The 20,826-nt window shown below is 39.1% G+C and overlaps 1 protein-coding gene across 1 annotated transcript in view; it reads right to left on the minus strand.

Annotated features, from left to right (window-relative positions):
- Positions 1 to 20,826, minus strand: part of cntn3a.1 (contactin 3a, tandem duplicate 1) — a 71,442-nt gene that overhangs the window by 39,536 nt on the left and 11,080 nt on the right. The window contains exons 3-5 of the mRNA XM_026332498.1: positions 10,629 to 10,772; positions 3,499 to 3,631; positions 647 to 822 (exon numbers count right to left, since the gene is read on the minus strand). Of these exons, the coding sequence (XP_026188283.1) occupies positions 647 to 822; positions 3,499 to 3,631; positions 10,629 to 10,683 (364 nt within the window). The 5' untranslated portion in view covers positions 10,684 to 10,772. The remainder of the gene's footprint in view (positions 1 to 646; positions 823 to 3,498; positions 3,632 to 10,628; positions 10,773 to 20,826) is intronic.

The following is a 20,826-nucleotide window of genomic DNA, read 5'->3' on the forward strand; positions in this document are numbered from 1 at the left end:
GTTTAGAACAACGAAGCAGAGTAAACACTAGTAATGGAGCTACAATCAGAGTTAAATCATCATGTGATATTAACATGTATAATTTGTTTTTCTCAATAACTTTAACAGTCTCTCACTATTTATTTTATTTTTGTTTGAGAACATCAGGTCTGCAATAAACAATTTCCACAGTATCACACTGGGTCATTGTACTGAACATCATCATCTGACATTTAATTAAACCTTTAGTTTCTAGGGTAAACATCTGCTGAACAGAAAAAAACTAAAGTTGAACCAAGGTGTATTAACTAAACAATAGAAAATGCCAATTATGCAACTCCCCATAAATACAGTTAACTGAAATAACACTCGATATATTGGAATTCGGTTAAAAGAGTACTCTGCGTATTTAGTACTGCACTCCTATAACATAACTTAGTACTCGTTATGGACTGTTTTTCAATCATAACGTCAATTCAGCACACTAGAGACATCCTTTTTATTCCATGCATTGTTTTCCTTGACAAAACATGGCACTTGCATTACCCACAATGCCTCAGGCCACTAGTCTCTAGGAGAGATTAAGGAATTGGCTATAGATCTAGTAAATTAATGTCTTTCTAATTCCATACCCACAGATTGGTTTCACTTTGAAACATAAACTTACATGCAATGTGCAGGCTGGCCTCCCTGCTGACGATGGTGCCAAAAGAGTTGGATGCCAGACACTGATAGATGCCAACATCTTCCTCTTTATTTAGATGCCTGATGTGTAAATTCCCACCCATGAGAGAGTAACGTGACCCTGGTCTGGGCAGAATGAAAGAGTCATTTAGCTTCCACCTGTGAAAGCAAACACATGACACACAAACAAAATTTCCTTAATACCTAAAGTTTAGGTGCTGTTTAATCTTTCATATGTGCCCTCTGATAAAATGACAGGCTGCTTCGAGAGCACTCAGCTAAATGGCAGGTAGTCCAAAGAATAGGGAAACACTATCCAGTAGCCTAAACTATGACATTGCAGCACTTTTTCTGGATGAAGCAGAAAAGACAGAAAGAAAGAAAAGTGTAAAATATAATATAATAATAAATGAAGAGATGGGCAACCAGATACAGTCATTTAAAAAACATTATTCATTTCTATTTATGCTTTCAGCCACTTCAAACACAAAACTTACTACAAGTCAAATGATCTATATTCCTGTTTTCACTGTTTGTCCATCAGCTACAACCTCCTGAGGAAGCCTCCCCCTCCAATCATAGTGATTATCAGACAGGAGGGCCAAGCACCAGGACATGTAAAGCACAGGATAATGGTGCTTTCTGATTAAACATCTTATTGAGAGAGAGAGAGAGAGAGAGAGAGAGAGAGAGAGAGAGAGAGAGAGAGAGAGAGAGAGAGAGAGAGAGAGAGAGAGAGAGAGAGAGAGAGAGAGAGAGCGTGTGCGAAGGACCAGCAAGATGCAATTATCAGCAATCAACTTTTAACCACGCAAGTTGTCTGCGTTTCTTGACTTGGTTAACTTATTGTATGTTGTATATACATAATTAAGACACGTCACCATAACCTCAAATACTTACATAGATTACAAGGTTCTGTTTCTCGTTAAGTGTGAACAGTAAAGTGTTTATACATGAAAAGGATTAAACTTCTTCACTTTGGCAGAGATCCTTCTAAATGTATTCATATGCATCTACCACTTCAATAGGTCCTTGAAATTTTCTGCGTTACACTCAGCCTAAGATACTGTGGAAATGGTGCTTTTATTCTCAAGCCAAGACAAAGGGTTAGAAAATGAGAAAAAAAAAGGGAGTAAACAGACTAACAACAAAAAGTGACACTTGCAAAATGACATTTAAGAAATAGATTTTCACAAAAGAAATAAGGGACAATTAGGTTGAATGTTAGCTCTTCAGTCTTGATTAGGTTTTCACTGCTCTCTGTCAAAAAGGAGAACTGAGGTTTCTATTTTTGAGTTTCTTCTTCCTTTTCCACCGTTAAGACTTTAGACAAAGAAAGCAGCAGGCAGGGCTGAAGAAGCGAGGGACAGAGAGGACATATGCAGCGGTGCAATGCTCAGCGACAGGTTGGCTGATTAGATTGATTTAGTGATTTGGTGTTGCAGCTGAAACACAAGCGCTCCAGATGAGAGAAATCAAGGGGCCATGGTGACAACTTGGAGTGGAGGATCTATGTGGCAGCAGTCGTTGGGTAGTCTTAGACAAATTAATTTGACCTTGCTGTTCCTGAAATAGACCATTCAGCATATGGTGTCTTACTGCTGAACCTCACATGGACCAAAAACCTGATCGAAAGTCATTTCCAAAGCTGGTGGACATAACCCCTGTTTAAAAACAAAAGACCACTGTGATGTAAGTTGAACTAACGACAGCAATGTGTCCGTCTGAATATCAGTTCCTTCATTGAAAGGGATGATATATCTTGTGATCAATCTGGAAATCACTCCCTATTGTGGTTCTAAACTGCCACAGTTGGTGGCACTTCATGCAATTAAAGAGCTAATTAAAGCAATATTTGATTTGATAAAGAGCTCAGCACACACAGAAAGACAAAAAGAGATTTGAACTCAGACGGCTTTTTGCTAAAAATAAAGACAGAAATAAAAACAGGCAGACAACCCAGACAACAAAATAGCAACTAACTGTGTGATAAGTCTCTCAAACCAAACGATAAGATCTAGCACATTCATTTCAATTTGTGTCCATTAAGCATAACACCAAGGATCTTCAAGCTACATTAACGACTGCCTATGCTGATGGTATGAGGGATAGTTTCAACCTATTACACAATAAATCCTTGACTTTGCTATTTGCATTTAATTACACTGAAAGGAGTGCAACAGGCCCCATTTGATAATTATTAATTAATAGCTTGATGCACTTGAAAACAAATCATTTGTCTTTTGTCTTAATTTGTCATCAGTTTAGCAGCAGAGGAACCGAGCATCAATTTGTTTCTAATACAATTATTGGGGATTACTGAGCAACACAAGGCTGGAGCACTGAACAAATACAATAAACAGCTACTGTCTTTCCTGTACTTCAGCCCATTGAGTGATTTGCATCATGTAACAATCATCTCCACATCAGAAAGACGTCCTGACATCTGTTTTTTGTTTTTGCTCTTCACCGCCTCCGTCATGACAGCAGCTTAGTTTTGATGCGTAATCCTCCTGGATCACATTATCTTCTTAATGGTCATTGTTATGATGGGGTGGGGAGCTCTCAAAGAGAAATCTAGAGAGGATCAAATCTTCCTGCAACTAAACAACAAACCAGCAACTAACTGAGACCAGTCATTCTCAAATTACCCATGACTGACAATAAAGCTAACACACGGCTGCCAGTGAGTCTTGAGGTCTACAGATGCCCACTTCTCCCAGGGCATTAAATTCAGCGTCACTTGATTTTCAGCACAAATGTTGTACTTAAAGGCTCTGGGGTTTACACCTATTACATTAACTGTGAGTATAACGCCAAGCCTGCAGGTTTTACCTGTAGAAGGGAGGTGGGTGGCCCTGGGCTTCACAGCTAAACACCACTTCTCTGCGATTTTCGCCAGATTGAAGGGGAAACACCACACTGCCAGGTTGTTTGGTGAACACAGGCCTCAGCAGGACTCCGCTTCCTGTGTGGAGAACCGACAAAACTACATCAGCTTTGAAGTCCTGGTGAGCCTGAAAACCACTTATCAGAAACAATTTTTCTGCAGAAATAGAAGAGGAAGAAGGAAATATGGAGGAAGAAACAAGTGGACAACAATTCTTGCACAAAAGGCGGAACTGCTATAAAACACCTGTTTGGTATGGGTCAGTCAGCCATGTGAGTACAGACCATGAGCATATTTCACATTAGTCAGAAAACCTTGCTAAATCCCTAAGGTGCTGCATAATCAGCTGGTAACCTTCATAAAAGTTTAATGCAAACATCTGAATGTACAGACCTGTCAAAGGCACACTGCACACCCACTGCTTCAGCACAATTTCATATAAAACCTCTAACCTTTGTCCAATAAATAGTCTAAAATAAAATGCCACAACAAATAATGACAGTCATGTGATCTTATTTTGAAATGGGCATCAAAATCATGCCCTTTGCACCTCCAATGAAGAAAAATGCCCATAATTTGAGGTGGTGGATACTTCAAAGATTGTTTTTCCTCTCTAAAAGACATCAAGACAAAAAAAGATGAGTTTTATTGGGAGGAAGAGGAATACAAAAGGATTCAGTATTTTGCATATATGTACTGGATACACTGGTTATTATAAAGATTATTTACTAAGCTGCAGATGTTCTACATGATAAAAAATATTGTGTATTTAGTGACATTATAGCTTTGCCGATTTATTGTCATTGTAAGAAAAAAAACACGCACACACACCAAAGACAGCAACTTGTCCAGTGTGACATTTGTTTACCAGCTAATTACCAAGGTACAATACAAAATGCTTGCTGAGCTGGAAAAACCCACAGAAAAACTGACCCATGGGGCAGTCCACATTTCCCTACAACAAACATTTCATTCTGTGATGGAGGGAAAGTTCATTTGGATTTGCAGAACACAACTGCATTTTCTGTAATGGCACAGAAGTGAGAAGATTCTGTGGGTAGGGTAACTAATTTGTATGAGATGAGGGTATCATTTTCAAGTCCCAGGAGCCCAGAGAGTGCAGGTTCATCCTCAAGACTCAAAATAACTCTTTGAGAGGGTGGGGGTGGTTGAAAAAGGAACCTTGTATGCTGATTGTTCCTCTCCACAAGGATGAACTTCTCAGAAAGTTACACAGAATAAAAGACCATGTAATTATAATTTTCGTTAGATGAAGCGCGTCCCTAGAAGCAGCATGGTGAGATGATTGATTACCTCTAGACACACGCTCAAACACAAGTTCTCACTTGTACACACATTTGCCACGATGATAAAGCCTACGCTAAACATTAGATGAATCATTGTGCCTTAATAAGGTGATAAATAATTTTTGTTATCAAGTCAAAAACCCTTAAATACCTAAAAACAACATTAAATTGTGACTGTGCAGTTGATATGCTCCAAACACTTTTACTATTAATTAGCACTTTGACACATAGAAATCCAGAAGTGAGAATTAAAGGGCAGAGCATTAATTAAAATTAATCAGTGTGTGCATATATACTCACATATACATATATACACACACACACCAGTGTCAGAATCTGATATATATATGGAATTTCATGATTTTGAAAAAAAAAAAAGTTAGTGAGCATAGTGAGTGATCCTTGCCTTAGACACTTACACTTATCATGTGTGCCCTGCTGCTGCTATGCTTTAAGAACAATGGCAACAGAACAACATTACCGTGACCACAGGCAAACAGCCTAAACACACTGAACCATAACTTTTGCATAACCGTGGTGTGTACTGCACTCTTAATTCCCGAATCGACTGCAGTACACAAACCTGGCTCAATTTTCAATTAATGGGAAATTAACCAACACCGATATTTAGTTACAGTCCATGCTCCCGGTTACACATTTGCATGCACTGAACTGGCCCGATCTTTGGAAGCACCGAGGCAACTGTTGCTAAAATGGTGAAAAAGAATAATGAGGAGGAATTGAGCTCCGAGCGCTGTGCCTGAAGGCTCGGTTCAAAATGATGCAAACTCTCTGAAACTTTTTCAGAAATGAATGTAAGATGTGGTAAGGAAAGCAGAATAACTTAGTGGTAATCAAACACTGAGGGGCTGCAGTGCACGTATAATTTATGGTGTATATACAGTTTTGTCATCCTGATTGCCTATAATGTAAACCTACGGTGTTGTCCTATTCTGCACACAGGACATGTCTGTCCGCCCTGGAAGAACTGAGGCTGTGCATAATGTATGATTTCTGATACTGGGCTACTTGAATAAAATTTGACTTGACATGACTCCTATCCAGCAGGAATATTTAATTTTGTGGTGGCATAAATATTATGGCTTCAGCAGACTGTGGATGTTTCCAATTGACTATCTGACAAATTCTTACTCCTTTTAAAATCTAAGAGTCAATAAATCCTGTTGAACCAATGTCAGAATCTGATAAGACAAAAACAGACAATAAGTGGTCATCAGGAAAGTGTACCAGAATCCTAACAGGAGGGTGAGTGCACAATGCTCTAAGTACAAAGATGGAGGTCATTATGAAAGGGTTTTAAAAAAAAAAAAAAAAAAAAAAAAAGGCCATTTTGACTCATATGTCACCTTCTGCCAGATGGTGATATGAGCAGCCATTTTTGAAGGTCCCTCAGACAAAACAGGACTCAGCATCGAAGCACAAGTGTAAGGCAGAGGGAGCTGCTTTGGAGACTGAAATAAAAACTAATCTCAAATTCAATACTAGCTGACAGCAAATGAATTCCTCCAGCTTACCTCAGCATGAATAAACAGGCACATGGGGAGTCAGCTGTGGGGGAGGTATCGGTCGTTTGTGAGGTCCCAAATCCATTCGTTTCAGCTCAGGGTTTTATGCATCAAATAAAAAAAGCCAATCTTGCTTTTTAAAGCATCCTTCTCCTCTGTCCAGGCTGATAAGGTACACCCTTAAGGTCTCTCATTCAGGGGCAGCAAATGTTACTCCAGAGCAGAAAGAAGGTTGGGATGTTTGGCCAAGTTATAGATGTAATCTCATCTCATCTAATTACTGAAATACGTTTGTTTCAGGGCCCCTAAAACACCGGCAAAATAGTTGAAAAGGAAAACTTGTTAATGGACTGTTCCAGGCGATACTGCTATGACTGTTAGCTCTGGTGTGCTATAACTGTACTGTAAACTAATTATATTTACTGTCTGTAAGGAAAGACACGTGGCTGACACATTTGTACCCAATACCCCTAACATAACTATGTCACATTATTCTCTAGCAAATCAAAGCTAGTGCATTTAAAATTCAGTAACACCACCAGTAATACCCCTTGTATTCGAGAGTATCCCACGCCATGTTCGCTGGGGAAAACAATGAATTAGGTCCAAATCCATATTTGGGAGTGGCAAATTAAATCTAGTTTTTTGTTGTTGTTCCCTCTATTAAATGTCTACATAAACCCAGGAACATATTGCCTCTGAGAATGCCATTTGTCATCTAACTGTTGTAATACCCCTACAGTTTCCTCCTTAGAATTGGTTAGAAGGTTATTTGTCACTTACCAGCTGCTATAGTACACACTAATAGAAACATTCATCATGGATTATAACTGTACCATAATGCTTCCAAGCACAATAACTTACAGAGTGCTTGACTAGACCATTAATGGTTTTCATTTTTGGACAATGCAGAGTGTGTTCCTGTACTGTAAATATTTCTTACAATAGGTAACACAAGCCTCATAAAAACTGTTAATAAGCTTTAAAGCAAAACTAAAAGAGCACACTCTTTTGGTCTCAGTACAAAAAGCACTTACAGAGGCTTAAACTGCCGTGATTAGTGATGCTGAACATGAATATTTCTGATAATATAGATCTGATAATAACCATTAAGGGATAATTACGGTCACATCTGTGCTTCTGTGTAGGATAATCTAAAGTCGTGTTAATTTAAGCACGTGAAGACGCTCATGCCAGACCTTATAATAACACAGATCAGATTAATAATTAGAGCTCTATAAGTAACACTGAACCTGTGAAAACATCTAAATTGGATTATTTCCGATTCCTGAATAAAGTGAAAATACAGCTACCTATGGGAGGAAGAATCGCTAGGGAATATTCCCCCATCTTCACATATTCAGAACTTCAAAGAGGCAATAAAATCCTTGCTTAAGGATTCCTGAAAGGCTTTGCCATGTTCTGATGGATCAATGAGGTAAATCAATATTTGAAACTGGGATGCACATATGGGAGCACAGAGTAAAGTAAAAGTATGTGAAGGAGATTATAATGCAGTCCTTCATTTCTGCTCACTCTCATCACTATGAACCTGCTTTAAAAGAACAGGGGTGGGATATAAAAGTCTTGTGAATATTTATTTAAGGTGACAGCTAGCTGTGTCATATTAAAGGTTACATCATTTTAAGGCTGGCCTGAAAAAAAATTCTTACATGTCTAAGCATATATTATTTTTTGGTCACTGTATCATCGCTCCTGGCTGTGCAAAGACGCCCTGGATGCTATCCCTGGATGCTAGCAAAGTTTGACGACAGCTGAAAATGGATCAGCTGTCATGTTTACCGAGATCAGGCAAGTATCATCAAAAAGGTGGAATCCCTTTAGAAAAGAAACATACAGTTTGTTTCTGTGTTTCCTGTAGCTCAGCACAAACAGAAGAAATGCAGTTTCTTTCACCAAGACTCACATTAGCCTCAAAACTTCAAAATGCATTTTTGTCCCCCAATCACTTGCTCTAAAAGCACTTTAGGAACACAGGTCCTGAGAATGTGACTGTGCATAACAATGCATCCCAAAACCAACACAAGGAACAATTATATTGACAACACATGTTAGTAATTTCTTACGATGTAAACATTTCATGGCCTGAGAGTTTTTATTAGAACTTCCAATATTCAACAAAACCAACACACAGGATTTGTTTTTGCTTCCATAGTTGCAATAAGAGCTTTATTGAATACTTTGTCCTGATTGGCTTGTCTGAGGTGAGGGATGTCTGAAAACCTGACATTTAATCATATCGCTCGAACAAGTTCATTGCTTTTTCATCAAAACAAACATCAAGACCTGTGTTTCTCCTGAACAGTAGAAACGCTCAACTAACCATGTAGACTTTTCTGTTGTTAATTCTGAATTATTCTGAGAGCAAAGAACACTTGATTGATGGTTAGAGCATTAACAGCATTACTAGACATGTTTATTTCATATATTTCTGTTTCAAGTGCTACTAAACCTTCCATGCCAACTACAGATGTTCCTATGATTGCACTCCTGCCAATTATTTTCAGACATGTTTGTAAAGTCATTAAGTTTCTAGCAAAATGTTTTGAAATCAATAATTTGCTTTCTGGAAAGTGACGGTGTAATAAAAGGGACCATGAACAGCCAGATTCTGCATGGAGATTTTTATTTTCCTTCCTGGTGATGATTTTCTCCTAATGACCAGAGTACTGTACATCAGTTCACTGATACGTGTTAATGGTTCTGAATCATGTGGTGTCTTAACTGAATAAGGTTCCTATGTGTTCTATCAGTGCAGATAATGAGTTCCTTTAGAACAAAAGGGGTTTTTTTGATAATGCTCTACTAACCAAGTTATGACCAAATACCTGTAACACTAGTTCTGCCTGTTGAAACTGCTGAGCTTGTTGGTAAGGACCTACCTAGAAATACCAATCCAACACCCTCACGCTGTGCTTTCTCTATTTCTGCATTCTAAAATGCTTATCGTGTCACAGAACACAGAAGCTTTGGGGGTCTGTCGGTATATTGCACCATACTTGTCTGGCAAGCAGAGCATATGTAATGTAACCCCATACTAAATATTAATGCTGAGTTACTCTGTGTTATCAACTGGGAGTGTGAGCTTCGAGAGTGAGGCAAGGCCTGTGCAACACAGTACTTTTCAGAAACAATCCACCCTCTGCTCCTCTGTTTAGAACTAATTTGCTTTGAGTAGATAACTAAACGTGGATTCTGCTTCTCCAGAACGAATTGCAGTCGTACGTTGTGTGGCAGGGCCCTACAGTGCAGTACAGAGTGCAGACCGTTTCCATGAAGCTGTTTGAGAACAAAGCGGTTTGCAGGTTTGCAGCATGGCAGGCTTCTATCAAAATGTATATGCATTTAACAGACCGCTTAAGTAGGACATAATATGTGATCCAAACTAGTTGTGTAGTTTCTAATCCCACAGTGAGTCACGGTTCCCTGAGGAAAGCCTCATTAGACATCCACTGATGTGTATTGGATTTAGTGATAAGTGGTGCTAATTGCCATGTAGGCAAATTTAGGTGCCGACATGCTGCTGTGTTTTGGAAAAGAGATGTGCATGCACAGACAGACACACAGTGACAGCACACATACATGCATGCACACTAATTATTTTGGGTGCCAGCTGCGAGGAGGGGCTGTTGATTTAGAAAAGCAACATGAAAGATTATTCAATCCTCAAGATACTGCGCTTATACGACAAAGCCCTTATTCATCTTGTTCCCAGTTAGACATTCTTCAAACTCACATTTGACCCTGAACATTTTGTAAGAGGAAAATTAGGTCTCTCATTAAAGGCAAGATCAATGACAAGATATCTGTACTACTACAAGTGCAATCTCAATTAGAGTAACAATCGAGGCAGTCTTTAAAATGACTGACTGCACACTCAACTGCGAGATAGGGACTGTCTTTCAGAGATATAAACCTGGCTTATTTGTCTGCAACGGGATTCACAGGTTGGATACAAAAGACAAAGCTGCTACGCACAACTGAGGGAATGTTGATTTGCTGCCTTGAGCTGCCAGTGACAACAATGTGAATCTTTTCTGCCATTTGTAAAATTGGTGAAAAGCTTTGGGTGCACTTTACCATAAAAACCTTTAGTTTTCCATTTGACTTTTAAGTGCCATCTGTTGTGCATGACTAGGCACCATCACAAAAGCCTACAAAATATAAGAATTCAGAGCTCCTATGCTAACAACATAAAAAGTGCATGTTTGGGAAGCTTACCTGCCAGGCACTCCACCAATGACAGCAGCAATGTAAGTTTCCATAGCAACTCCATTTTAATGGTCTCAGGTCACTACAAGCTCACATCCAATCACAGGTGTGTAGAATCCTGGCTTTGTCCTCTGCAGCACTTTCACCATTCTTCTGTTAAATGAAGAGGAGGGAGAAACCATTAGGCATTCAGAACCAGTGGTCTCATCAGACTGCTATTTCACAAGCACAGCAATTGCCCACTTTTACTAGAGGACAGTAAAAAATATCAATCAACTTAAAAACCGAAAAGTCTTAGCTAATCAGGTTTAAACAGGAAAACAATTTGCAAACAATTTGGAGCTCTGACATTTAATGGCAGCTCTATCTGAAAATTCAGATACTGTGATAGTCTGGGTATAATGCATATGTGTGAGAATAAACAAGAAATCCCTCCATCTTGTGCAAACTCAGAAAATGAAGAGCAAAGCACTTAAGTGTGCTTACCATTAAATAATAGGGATCGTGTCTTTAAGAGAAACATAAAGGGATTGCTAGCTTGTACTCAAACCTGCTGAGACAAAACAAAAAGCAAGCTGGTTGTCAGACACATCCCTAGCATGTAATAAAGCACTGGCCTGGCTCCTCCAGTTCTTCTGAGCTCGGGGGATTATGTATTTCTGACATAAAGAGCTGACTGTACGCAGCACAAAACCATTTTCAGTCCTCTAGGAGACTCATACAATTGATTTTCCCAAGGACTAAATAGTAATTTATCCCTGCTTAGACTCAAATGAAGTCTCAAAAAGTTGTGAGAAGATAATGAGACATATTCCTCCTGTCACTGTTGAACCATGATATATGTATCTGTCTAAATACCCTAACATCCCCACATGATGATAACTAGGATCCTTTTTGACAAAAGAGCAGATAAATGTTTGTGTACAAGAAGCTGGTTATGAAATGAGAAAGGATGAAGGGTAAGAGGAAATTAGCCATTGTCTTTGCTCAAACTGACTCCGGTACATTTAACTGACTGATGGCACAGTTTCCCCTGACTACACACCATCAGCATGCTGAAATAAATGAGAGGTAAAATTAATAAGAACATACAGTATAGTCCATCACGAAGCAAGTGCTGAGAAAAGCAGAGACAAGTGAAAGATTATACTTTCATAGTTCCTCAGTTATGTGTACACCTCTTATCGTTGCGCCACTGAAAGGCATGACAGAGCATAGTGATGCTTATGTGAATAAGTCAGCTGTGTCCCTGACACATTCGCCTACACCACTTTTCCTTCTGCCTGTACTAAAGCATTAAAGGTAGGACTTTTCCCCTATAAATCTCATTATGAAAATTGGGTTTAGAGTGTCATCTTAGTTCCAACTTATCTTGCAGTTATTAGGATGCAAATGTCATGAGTAAATGTTGGCTTTTAATAATAAAACAGATTTCAAATCCCTTCTTGTGCTCCTAGATATTTTTGGAGTGCTCCTCCTTTGAGGGAATAATTGTGAGAGATGCACTGAATAAATTATTCTGCACAATGTTTTTAAAAGAAAAAAAGAGGAAACTAGAAATTCAGCAAAACCATATATTTCGACTTCACACCTATTCCATGCAATTTAAATGTTTGGACAACACCTAAAATTAATATCAAAAAAATAAATAAATTTGACTACCAAAGTAAATACACGTGTCACCTCAGGCTGTAGTTTTAGCTGTCGCTGCAAAGTGACACACTGACAAATTCATGCTTTCAAAAACCGTTCAACTAATTGTCATCTAAAATTAATTTATCTTGCCTTTAGATTACACAAGCCAACACGAAGAGAAGGCGTGAACGAGACATGGCGTTCATAGGAGCAGGAATCTGTAGGACTCTAACAGCAATCTCTTGATCTCCCAAGCCCTAAAGACGCGAGACGTCACAGAGCAGGGTTAGTTGGGGGATAAAAACAGCCTTTTGATCCAAAGAAGCTCAGCACTATGGTGATGGCTACAGCAGTCAGGGAGAGCCTGTGCAGTATTTGACTTTCTCTTCAATGCTAATTAATTACCCTTGTGACCTTGAGTGCTTGTGACAAGGCCAATGACTTACTTTCATCCCAAATTGATTCTCTGATTTGTTTGCTGTATGAGATGTAGGTTAATGACAGGGAAGGCTTTCAAATTTCCCTTTCAAGTTACACCCACTTTCATGTTTCTGGAAAAAGCCAGTGATTGAAAAACGGAAAATGATCAAGGTTGAAATTACAGCACCGGCCTAAACATTTCCTGATGTATTTAGACGTTAGAACAGCAATGAATTCAGACTCATTTTGCAAATACAAAGACTCAATGCAGTAAGTGACACAGATTTACATATTTTGTTTGTGTCTAGGTAATAATTTTACCACTGCTGACCCTTTGATGTGCTGCACACAGCTCTGCCCAGCCTGTCAGTCCCTCATACTGCTCTCCATGAAACTGACATTTCAGCTTGACTAAAGGAAATAAACGGTTTTGACATTAGTTTGCTAAACGTGTGCCAAAACATCAGTGACTGATTTGGGGAGTTTAAAACATTTCAATTACAAGCAAGTCATAATGATGAGAGAGGTTTTGCAAAATGTCAGGTGCAGCCCAGAGATGTTATCACCGACTACATAACCTGCGCATAAAAATTTCTGTAAATAGTTTGATAAAGAAAAAAATGTGTAAAACGACCAAATGTCACATTATTATAAAAGCCAACTTCTCCAGATAATGTCTGGTCTAAAGGAAAACATTACTGCACATTTTTAGGTGAAGACTAAACAATGTTGACAATTAATGAAAGTTATTACAAAGCAAAAAAAAAAAAAGTTACTAATTCAGACTTTGCTAGTTTTCTCCATGTTTTTCTTTTTTAATTGAAAACTGAATCTCTTTAGGTTTTGAGACAGAACAAGCAAGATTATGGGATTTTTCATGTTTTTCTGACATTCTATCCTTTGTTGCTTGAGGAGTCACCTCTATGTCAGAGATGTATTATATTGACTTTAAGGGCTGCAATTATTTCCATTATTGATTCATGTTCTGATAATTGTTTTGTGAAACAGGGATCACTGCAGCTGTAGTCCATTAGGACTTCATGTAATCACATGAAACGAATGCAATGCAAAGCAGAACGCTTCGATAAAAACCTGAGCACTTCATTTGAATGCAGCAGCTTTGAGGGAGTCTTCAGATTTCTGAAAACAAAGCCCTTCTCCAAACTTCAGTGTTGTCAGAGTGACGCATCTTCTCTGACGGTGCCAGCTGGAGTGATAAACCACAGACTGTAGTTCAGTTGATTTGACCCTCTCCACTACACTCGATCTCTCTGATGCCATCAATTGTTCACGGCTAAAAAACGTATTAATAGAAGGGTTCTCCAGGTCGGATGGTTGAAGTGTTCATGTGAAGATAAACTTCACACTAAAGTGCATGAGCAACACACACACACCCTCGCGCACGCACGCGCGCACGCACACACACACACACACACACACTCTGCCCGAGTTCTGAATCATGAATGAGACCAGACTGCCACACTCTGCTGCGAGACAAGACCTGGAAAAATGGCATACAGTGCTGCATCTTTAATCACCGGAGTTGTGACTTCACTTGATCTGCAGACACCAGCTCGATCCGTGTTCTTCTGCATGTGAGGCTCATCGCACTTTTCTGAGTCTCTTCAGTCATTTAAAATTCATTTTCTGGGGGTGTTAACGCTAAGACTAGTCGTTGTAGGGAACGTGACATTTCTTCCTAATGCTGCATATTTTGAACAGTGTAAATATTAACGATATCAAACCCTAATCACACGATAGCATTTTACAATTACATATTATAATAAATCATTAAGGACTATAGACACTATACGCAGCTTCAAGGGAGCAATTAAGATTTCCCTACTTTTATACCATACATACATTTAATGGAGTGCTGGGGCGACCTCTACACTGACCATATTGTTGTCCTTTAAAGGTTTGCAAGTCATTTTTCATCTTCATCATAGAGATGCCATTGTTGCTGCTAAGCAGGTGTCATATCTGCTGGAACCATAAACATGCCTGTAGCCTGAAGTACAATTTTATCATGAAAAGACAGACTGTACTTTCATAGGGTATTTTGAAGGTGTTTACTCCTGTAGGTACTAAGTGTAAACACTGAACTCAAGGGTACTTTTTAAGTTCCACAGAGATGAATGAGTACAAAGAAAAACTCTCCCCCTCCCAGTCTTGCTCTTCAAGAATCTTTATGGCTATAAGCACTGAGCTCAGAACTTTCTTGAGCTAACGCTTCGTGTGTGCCAACCCATTTTCCTTCCCTCTCTCACAAATGGCACACCACAGGAGCCAACGTATTCCCCAGCCAAACTCCTACCTCAAAAAGTGGCACAACACAAAGAGACTAATGGACTTTTGATCTAAGCACACAAGCCGCAGGCATGCCATAACACATGCCAGCTTCTTCATTTCTGTAGACCGCACTAGGGGCGCTCCAAGAAATGCTCATCCCAATCTCCCTTGTGACAAGATCCACTGAATGTGTTGAAGGGTTCTCACTGCATGCATGCTCAAAATCCAAAGTTTTGACATAATAAGGAAAGCATATGCCAATAATTTACAAGCCACATGTCACAAAGTAATTAATTACTCAATAAACAAAGATTTAGAAATAATCTGTGACTAGAGTGGCCTAGATTTATATCACTTTAATTAGGTTCCTGCAGCAAACAGAGTATTTGTCTTACAGCTGATGCTTTCTCCGACTAAATGCTTTTATGTGCAAGTGGATTTTTGCAAACTACAACCTGAGAAGGGTACTTTCAATTTGAAAAGTCAATGTGTTTTAAAACAGAAAAAAATGGAAGTGTATTACCAATATAGATCACATATATTTTGTAAAGATCGTTTCTCTGTGACTTACGTGATATTTCTCTGAGTAGGACCTAATGTTTACAGACGGACATGTCACTGACTCAAGAAGAGGAGGAGGTTGGAACATGAAGTTTATAGTTCCCCACTGAGCGGTGCCTGGTGTGCATGACAACACAAAAACATGCAGCAAAAGACTGAAGCATTTGGATGCAGGGCTAATTCCCTGCATACTGATTAATCTAAATCAGGCTTGTTGATTCTAAACATTTTAAGGCAATAAGTAAATGATGAGCCAAATGACTTCAGTTCTGCATGGCTGCTGCTCAGCTGCAGACAGTTGAGTTAGTGTAAAAGTTCCCTGGAATATAAAGGGTTGATTCAAACTATTTCCACCTGATGCACTTCAATGTGAAAAAACAAAATAAATACAGAAATTTTAAAAACTATTATACAACTCAGCTGTGTTGGTGATCCACTGCAGTTGTTTAACATAAAGAAGTATGAACAGCAGAGACACAAAACTGAAGAAACCATGTGGACCACCCCCTACACACACTTTTGTCTGCATCAATCTTCCCCAGTCTTTGTACCATGTTTCTGTTTCTGCTTCTCATGAAACCCAGACTTTGCTTGGTGGGGCACTGAACTTCCACCCTCCTGTTCTTTTGGAGCCAGTGACCAGCAGAAATGGGTCCAGTTATAAGATGTGTTTGCAGCCACTTCAGTGCAGAAGGTAAGAAGTAAGTGCACCCCTAAATAGAGGGAATTAACCCGTAGCTTGTGGCGCAGCAGTAACACCAAGTGAACATCCAACTGGATCTAAGTTAATGTGGAACAAAAAGTGCGCTCTGACTTGCAAAATGACAAGCGGTAAATATTGAGTCTGAGAGTGAGTGACAGAGGAAATGACAAAAAACCCTGAGCCACATCCAGTTTACTTTACAGGAGAACCTGATGTGCGATGCAGCTTCCTCTCAAACATATGGACACTTGATCTGACGACAATAACTATGAAGGACCTCAGTCTGCACAGCAGTCAAGCTCGGTGCAATCAAGGATGAGCTCAATCCCTGTTGATCAAAGAAGACAAATGAGGTTTTAAATGAGCAGAACTGACAGATGGGTTTGTGCCCTCTTACATAAAAGGTCCACGGTATAAACTCTCACGGGGAGGACACGGGGAATGGTATTTTCTCTAAGGGGAAAAACATACAACTCAACTGGGAAATGGAAAACTGGGATTTCAACCTGTTCGTGGCTCTAAATGACGCACGGATACAAACATACAGGCCACTACACACCTGGCATGTGCGCAGAAAGCTGTTAGGAATAAAACAGTTACAGAGGAAGCAGAGTTGTAATAATCTACCTGAGTGTGTCCCCTGCGGTGGTCGCTGAATTCTGCCCCTTCTCTGATATCCATGTCACATCGCGCATCTCCTGCCTCGGCCGCTCAGTTAACTTCGTCTCTTCAAAGTGCGGATGTCGGCTCTGGCAGACACGGACAAACTCTCCTCTTCAGCCTCCGGGAAAGGCGACGCTGAGCGCCGGCGCTCTCTCTTCCCACTCTCGTGTTGTCTGAGTCCGAGGAGCAGCGTGTTTCCTCGGTGGACAAACACAAACACAAACACACACGCACACACGCACACACGCACACACTCTCCGAGCTCCGCACCCAGGCTGGTTCCGACCTAAAGCCCACGGCGAGGACTCACTGAGGTTTCACTCTTTTAAACGAGACTGTACAAATTCATCTCGGGAGTAGAAAGAGTGCACGGTCTGGTTGACGTCGGTGATCAGTCTGAGTGTCCGGCTCGTCCACAGGATACACTTCGCGTTTACGCACGGCGGAAGTGGCACATGGGACACGGGAGGTGGATGTACTTTTTTTTTGAGGGCATTAATGACTTAAATTATGTTAATGTTATTATTATTTATTAATTACTCAATTGCACAAACATATAAAAACGTATTTTCTTTGAAGTAATACTAATAATTATTATTTCTACTTAATTGTCACTGTAAAATACTGTTCTGCATGTAAAACAGAAGTAAAAGCGATATTTCCCAGCTAATAAGTTTTCCTGCTATTTCTCTTCTGTTATGTCTTAATGCTTCCAACAGTTGTCACATTAGCTCTTCCCTGTCACGATAAAACTTCGTTTATTTCAAACTCACCAAAATTGGTCTTAAAATTAAATTATAACATTTTCCGTTCAAAATAATACAAACTTTCCCATCAAACTGCTCGGTGAGAATAACTCTCCAAAAGCGTCACCCACAACAAAAGTTAACCTGCCGCCATCTTGATCGGCTACACAGACTTAGAGGTGAAGTGACGTCACACAGGCTAATTAGCAGCAAAGCTCCTCCCCATAAACACCTGTGTGACAACTGTAATCAGAGCAACTGGAAACAGCTGTAAAAGAAACCTAGTGGGGTAAGAAGTATAAGGTGCATATCAAGAAAGTGCATTTGCTGTTATGATATTTCACTTCCTTTGTGTATTTTGTCCGATGACAAAACTGGAGTTTAGTAATGTGACGTTGCCTCTTTGCTGCTTTATTAAATCATCAAACAGTAATAATTAAAGCATTAAATATCAAACCATCATATAATGCTTCTAGCTGTCACAAACATTTTTGACAGTTACACCAATTTTTCCTGAGGCGTTCACATTATTGAAAATTAAAACAACAAAGAAAAAAGCAGAGTTGCGTCCTCAGTAGCACATTTTTGTCAGGTAACGTAAAAGTGTTCCTGTAGTCATTTCTCATCATTACTTCTACACAGAACAGGATGAAATTGCCAGCTCACAAAGTTTAAACAGCTTATTATACAGTATGCTCTATGCCTCTGGCTCATAATCCACTCATAATATTGAGTGGGATTTAAGAGAATCTTTCTCTCCTTGAGCCAATGGCAGAGTGATAATTACAGAAGAAATTAATGAATGCCCCACTGAGCTAGAATGGCAAAACGAAAAAAGAATATTTGGATTAACGTACTGAATGAACATTTAGTATTCCTTAGCCACCCATACGCACAACTAATAATGTCACATCAAAGCTCTAAGGGAAACTTAATAGTATAGACACCCTAAACACAAATCTCTGAAACCAGGCCTGTGTTTTTTAGGAATTCTTTCATCATCACAACTGGAGGCAAATTTTCTTGGTGGTTTACTATCATGATTTCCAACAAGAAAAACTAACTGAATTTTACATCTTGCAGTTTCCTCAGTTTTTCTCTTTGCATGTAGCCATCCCCATGTGACAACAAGCTTTTTAATGTTGTTGTTGGAAGATGTCATTTAAATACACCAGTTATGTTTGTCCTGAGGCAGCAAATGAGATGCTGAAATTAGCAACTCGATGTTAATGATGCCAGAGAACAGACAGACAAGCATGTTTGAGGTTTTCTCTGCGAGGGCAAGAAAAGATATACTCTACTAGATGCATACAAAACAGTCATTTTAAATAAAAATATCTGTAAATGCAAACATGATGTGTACATATCTCATTATTGTATGTTTCCGATACTCCACTTTATCCTAACCTATACTTGCATCTTTTATATTCCAAACTTCTCAGTCAGTCAGTTTTAAACCGGATTAAAACTCTATAACTCACCTCTATGTGCTTCTTCTTCACAACCTTGTTTTTACTTTAGACTTTTCTCAACTCTCTTCAACCTGCATTTTAGGTAAAACTGATTGGTGCTTGTGAAAATGTGGAGGGTGTTGTATGCTGAAAATAAGTTTCTGGCACAGATGGTAGCCTGTTCATTGACTGAGTGAGGGCAATCTACCCTGCCCTTGTCTCTGCGTGATCTCATTCAGTTTTAATCAAACGAAACACAGTCAACAGCTCGGTCACCTGCTCAGTATTGCAGACAATACACTGGACTTCATCCTTATAGGACGGGAGGTTGTGGAATTAAACACAAGACTGATGCCTGGTGTCAGGATGCTCTCTGGCCCACAAAACTGGATAAGGACATCACTTTTTTCCACTGCAATGGTTTACTTGATTGTTTATTGTGATCTCTGATTAAACATATTTTTATGCACATTTGATGCAGGTGATGACAATCAAATGTTAGAAATTAACAGGCCAATGGCCTGACTATAATATGGAGATTGTCCTTATACAGTATGTGAAACAAATATGTCTGGCCTGATTTAGGCTGTTCAGATAAATATGTAGAAATAAACCATTTCCCAGCAGAAAATTCATCAATTCATGTTGGGCACAACATGGACAGATCACAGGGCTGAGACATAGCGGCAAAGACTCGCACTAATTTAGAGTCACAAATTATTCAAACCCCAGACTGCATGTCTTTGGACTGTGGGAGATTCCTGACCACTCATTTAAAGTCCACAGACAAAGGCCCAAGAACCTGTCTAGCTGTGATAACCACTGCACTGTTGTGCCGCCCCAAAAGCTAAATGTAAGCACTAAATACCATTAGAAGGACGAGTAGGAGTAATGTTTACATTTCAGACAAGGTGCAAGTTCTTTCATTAACCCTGCATTACTGTTTCTATGCCACAAAACAAAATTAGTGAACGACAAAGCAGGTTCCTTTTAGAGCTCGAACATCTCAATTAATTAAAAATTAACTGACAACAATTCTACTGCTAAAAAAGAAAGAACACAAGATTTAATCACCTTTTACGCTGATATAATGAACTTGTTGGCAGCAGGTATTTGTTTACACATCCACATGAAGTAGCATTGCTGTTTATTTGGAATCCTGTTTGTGATCAGCTGAGGAATGTAAGTCCGATATTCACTCTCGTTTTAGTCTCTAACTTGCCAAGTCCTGGGGAAAATACCTGTTGATTTAGCTACTGAATGCTCCACTGCTGTACATCTTACTGTGCAGTCACTAACTTTGGTGTTTAGTCCAAAAAGGAAATAAGCCAAATTTCAGTCATGGTTGTTGACTGAAGAGTGTGATGTCCTCTCTTCTCAGCTAAAGCTTATTTTGGAAACTCATAGGGGAAGTGTTCTTCATAAACAACATACATTATTTGAATTTTTATAGGCCTGTCATAATTTGGTTTCTAATAATAATTTTGATTTATGCTTCTTAACTAATTACCTTTTCCATTTGTATATATACAATTCATACTTTGTATATCATTGTATCATAACCTTAATTACCTGTTCCTGCCACTAGAAAAAATCCAAAGAAACCGCAACGTTTTTTGCAAATGATTAAATAAAGGAATAAATGATCAAATCAGATCACGTATAGTCACAAGAAGATGACTATCTGTTTCTAATTAATATTAGTTTGAAATGGTGTAACACAAAGGCTTTGACAT

This window comes from Mastacembelus armatus, chromosome 7 (genome assembly GCF_900324485.2).
Source record: "Mastacembelus armatus chromosome 7, fMasArm1.2, whole genome shotgun sequence".
NCBI lineage: Eukaryota > Metazoa > Chordata > Actinopteri > Synbranchiformes > Mastacembelidae > Mastacembelus > Mastacembelus armatus.